The 4,765-nt window shown below is 37.9% G+C and overlaps 1 protein-coding gene across 1 annotated transcript in view; it reads right to left on the reverse strand.

Moving 5' to 3' along the window:
- The window catches only part of SDK2 (sidekick cell adhesion molecule 2), a 1,526,639-nt gene extending 1,525,762 nt beyond the window's left edge, over positions 1 to 877 (reverse strand). Inside the window, exon 1 of the mRNA XM_044085131.1 lies at positions 626 to 877. Coding sequence (XP_043941066.1) covers positions 626 to 705 — 80 coding nt within the window. The 5' untranslated portion in view covers positions 706 to 877. The remainder of the gene's footprint in view (positions 1 to 625) is intronic.
- Positions 878 to 4,765: the final 3,888 nt, after the last annotated feature.

Raw genomic sequence — 4,765 nt, forward strand, 5'->3', positions numbered from 1 at the left:
ATGGGAACTTGAGCATACCTATGGCAATATAATCCAGTGGAAGACCTGCATTGGTATCCACAGGGAAGGGAGGCCACTGATATTATAGTTTTGGAAAGGAGATGACATAGGTAAGGTGGGATATAAGTTGGATATTATGATTTACTGTTGGAATAACACTCCTCAGTGAAGCTATAATTAAACATGTGGCATGTTCTTGTATAGGAATACATCCATGTTTTACACTTGCAAATTGTTTACCATTAATGCAAACAATTTGCTTATTCAAAACAATGGTGCACTGCCAATAAAGCTCTTTCAAAGCTTCGTTACTTTTTATGTATTCAGAAGCTTTATTTACTTTTTTTCAGTAGACAAAGCACTCAGTTCCTGTACAGTTCTCAACACACAAATTCAGATATTTGAACAGTGATGTCCTGCAGCGTTTATTACTGTTCAGGAAGTCTAACCTGTAAATGATAGTTTTCTGTTATAATGCACATGCCATGGCTTCTACATAAAGGAAACCAACAATTAAGTTAAAAAAGTATATTATCAAAAACTCTAACGCAACATAAAGTATGACCGAATACATTCATTTAAATGTTGTTCTCTAGACATGCTTATTAAAGGTTATAGCTCAGACCTGTATTCTAAGGAAAACCCAGTCACTTCTGTGTTGTTGAGAAGCCATTTAAACTCCAGTGGCCAGCTTCCTTCTGCCATGCATGTCAGGACCAAACGGTTCCCTTCCAGGTGTAGCTGAGAGCGGACAGGTTCTGTCTTGAAATATGGTGGAACATCATCTGAAAGAAAAGAAGAAAAGTGAAAAAGAAAAACACATCAATACTGACTTTAAACATGTTGTTTACCAGTAATTAATCATTCATAGTTTGCAATTATGCCCCTAACTTTTCCATATAAAAGACTCAACAAATAATTTATCCATTTAGATCCTCATTCTAAAATATTCAAACTTTTTTGTATCTCAGTGAAATGAAGTCATCTGGCCATTGGTTGTGATTCCTTTAACTTCCACTTGTAAACTCTGTTAAGAAGTATTATTTTTATTATGATTATTATTATGATAATAATTATTATTATCATAATCATTACTGTACTTCATAGAATGCCCCGGTGCAGACTCAATGCCAACCAATACGGAGAGCAAAGTGGAATTAATGAGAGAATGGTGTGCCATTTACGAAACCTGATTGAAGTACAATGTGACAGATCTGACTTTCCCATGTGATGAGCTAGAGGCCATTGTTTACAGTTGCAAGATGTTAGTTTTGCATAAGACTCTATTAACACTATTTATGACAGTGAGAGAGAGAGAGAGAGAGAGACAGAGAAAGTTGAGAACAAGGAAATGAGCATAAAAGCCTGTAAACATCATAAACTATTAAAATTTTGAAAGCTAAAACTAAACATGGTTTACTGTGTCTTTAGTCTATAGTACTAATTTTAGATTCAAGAAGCCAAGCTCTGAGTTGAAAGCATATAAAATAGAAATACAGTCAGAAGGGCAAACAGCAAACACATCTAATATGTTTAGCGCTTTTGTCTCCAAATTAGCACCGAGACTTAAACAGAACAGCAACAGCCGCGATGCTACAGTGGTAGCGTTGTTGCCTCACAGCAAGAGGTTCACCTGTTCGATTTTCGGCTGGAGTGCTTTCTGTATGGAGTCTGCATGTCCTCCCCACGGTAGAGTAGCCTCCAAAAGACATGCATGAATGGGCATGCCTTTGCTAAAGGTTGGGCGTCAGGTTGGCAACTCGGCACCATAAAAATCTACTGCCAGTCATTAGCGGACCGGAGTTCCACTGTGGCGACTCCTAATCGGGAAAAGACAAACTTAAACAGAACAGCAACAATTTGAGAAAATACTTTTAGGTATAAAAATAGCTACATGTGGTCCACTAATTAACAAATCTGCTTGATAGAATAAAATCAGAGCAAATTTGAAGAGCCCATGCTTGGAAAACCTTAACATGTTTTTTTTTTCTCACTAGCAAAAAGTCTTTTAGATTCTTATACCACCCTATGGTGCTGATGTTTCCCATTATCTTCAGCCCCAGAATGGAGGGTATCCCCACTAGCAGAGATGTATGTTACTGTAGCAGTCGGGGATACAGGCTAATAAACCATGTCTTCACCTGCAAATGGCAGGTTCATGGAACTGCTCAGCTGCATAAATTTCCACTGTTAGGGAAAAAGTGAACACTGTCAAAAGACGGTAGTCACCCACTCAGTTCTGTGTTGGTTGTCATGGCATAGGTAAGTTCAGTGGGGGTGTTAGTCTGTGTATATGAGTGGGTGAGCATGTATGCATGTCTGTAAGGACATAAATGAAGCTGGATGAGTGTGCTTAGGTGTGTGTATTTCTGTGTGTTTGTGTGTTGGAACATTTGTGTCATTGAATGGGTGAGTGTTATTGTGTGTTCAGCTGTGGTGGGTGGTCTTGTTTGTTGATGAGTGGATGTGTGGCATCATGTGAGTCTGTTTGTGTGTGTGTGTGTGGGGGGGGGGGTCTTTGCTAATATAATGTATGGGCTGCCAGGGAAAACACTGCTGCCTTCAGGTCTGACAGTGCTACTGTTAGAAAATTGTGATTCAGAGTATGCCAATGAGTATATAATGAAGTATTTCTAATTGTGGCCTTAGCTGTCTCTGCATGACATTTTTTTCACCACCATGTAAATTGACCCACATATGGTTGGCAAATTGCATGAGTGGTGAGTATCTTCTGAATCCTAGGGTTTGTACGAAAAATCTAACCAAAACTAAATATATATATATATATATATATATATATATATATATATATATATATACACACACACACACACACACAACTAGTGTTACAAATATTAGAATGTTTGTTAATATGTATAGGTGATACATCAAGCAGCACTAAGCAAAACCAGAACTGCCATGAAAAGTAAAGAAATAAATTAAAACAGCTCCAGCTAACTGAAGAGCAGAAACTGGGTTCATCTCACATGTTTCAACCTAAGGCTGTTCTTGAATAAAATGTGGTGATTTAGAGCAGGAGGAAACTAGCCTGCAGTAAGAGGTGCCAATGTAACTTTGAAGCTTCCATCCTACCATCAAAATTATTGCCAATAACCACCACAGAAAGACATTTCTTAAGCTTGTTACACAGTTATGCAGTTACAAAGTGTGATCTTTTGCTTATGACATATGAGTTCATATATGTGCTGCGACAGTTTCTTTGTCATTTTCCCAATGTAGAAATTCTCAAAGCCAATGCACCTAACCACATATTACACGGATAAGTAAATGATGTCAACTGAGTACAAACAAAATAGTTTTGTGTCAGTAAATGGGGAAATCAGAAGAAGCATAAAATTAAGATGGAAGGGAAGTATCTGGTAAAGGCATAGCAGATGATGAAGCTAGAGTTGATGGTAATACGTCTCAAAGACGTGGTAAGAATGCACACTGTGGGACAACCAAAGCAATAAGGACATCAGAGCAGAAGCCAAAGTAACCCCAATTACAGAAAAGATCAAAGATGACAGATTATGGTGGTTCCGGCATATGTGCAGGATAGCAGATGACAATCTGGTGAAGAAGATTTGGTAGAGACAGTAAGAAGGCAAAAGAAAATTAAGGTATCCAGCAAAGAGATGGATGGACTATGTGAGAGAAGGCCTGCAGCAGTCAGACATAACCATTGAAGAAGGTAGGAGTGTGGTATTGAATCAAGAAAGATGGCAAGAGTTGACATGCTACCCTGATCTCATGCAGAAAATGGGAGAAAGGGGGCTGATGATGATAATTATGTTGATTAAGTAAATTGTGTATTAGAATTATTTGGCACTTTAGGGAAAAGATTGAGGCTATGTGCTGTTAACAAGCTGCTTCCTCTAGTCATCAGTTATACACTTTCAGCCTCTGTTTGCTTACTGTGTAATTCTGAGCAAGTCACTTAAGCAGACAATTGTCTGTGGTCGCTGGGAATGATGGCTAGGATCCTCAGAGGTGTCGTGGACTGCATGCCTAGTAACTACCTATGAACTATAATTACAAAAGCATATCACTTTTTAAAAAAATATCTAATTCATGACTATTTCTTTTACCTCACCTATACTGCGAAAACCCTTTTATCACAACTAACTAGGTGGCAAATGTCACTACAGCACCTGTGTTCTTACCATATAATGCTTCAGTAACAGAATCATTATATGTTGTGGAGTGTTTGACTTCCAGCACAGAAAGCACTTTACTGAATATTCTGACAACTTCCACAATTGCCAATTCACAGAGGAAATATCACTTCATTAAATTACACAGTAGCCTTAGCAACTTAATGACATACATGTAAAACATAGCAAGTTACTCATAAAAAGAGTGACATGCATCTCACTGCTGTATAACCTTAACATGGAATATGTGTTGGCACTGAACACTTTAATGTCAGTGTTCTGTACTAACTTAAAGAACTCTGGGATCCCATTAAAAAACCTGAAATGTACATACTGCGAGAAGAGAAGACAGTTTTTTTACATTATACTAAATCTCAAAGCATATGAGAATAAACCCTTCACAACCACTTATAGCTTAATCTAGACATTTGAAATGTCTCTGATCAGTCCCAAATTCAGTGAGTTGAAGAACATTAAATCCTGCAGCAGACTGTCAATTAGAATAGTAACCTGCCACACATGGTGTTAGCATGATCACAACGTTTCTCTTTTTGGGTAGGAGGACTGCAAGCATTCACTGCAGAGATTAACCATTTATCACGAACTGC

The sequence above is a fragment of the Protopterus annectens genome, chromosome 10.part0, assembly GCF_019279795.1.
Source record: "Protopterus annectens isolate FY-2018-M chromosome 10.part0, PAN1.0, whole genome shotgun sequence".
In the NCBI taxonomy this organism is placed as follows: domain Eukaryota; kingdom Metazoa; phylum Chordata; order Ceratodontiformes; family Protopteridae; genus Protopterus; species Protopterus annectens.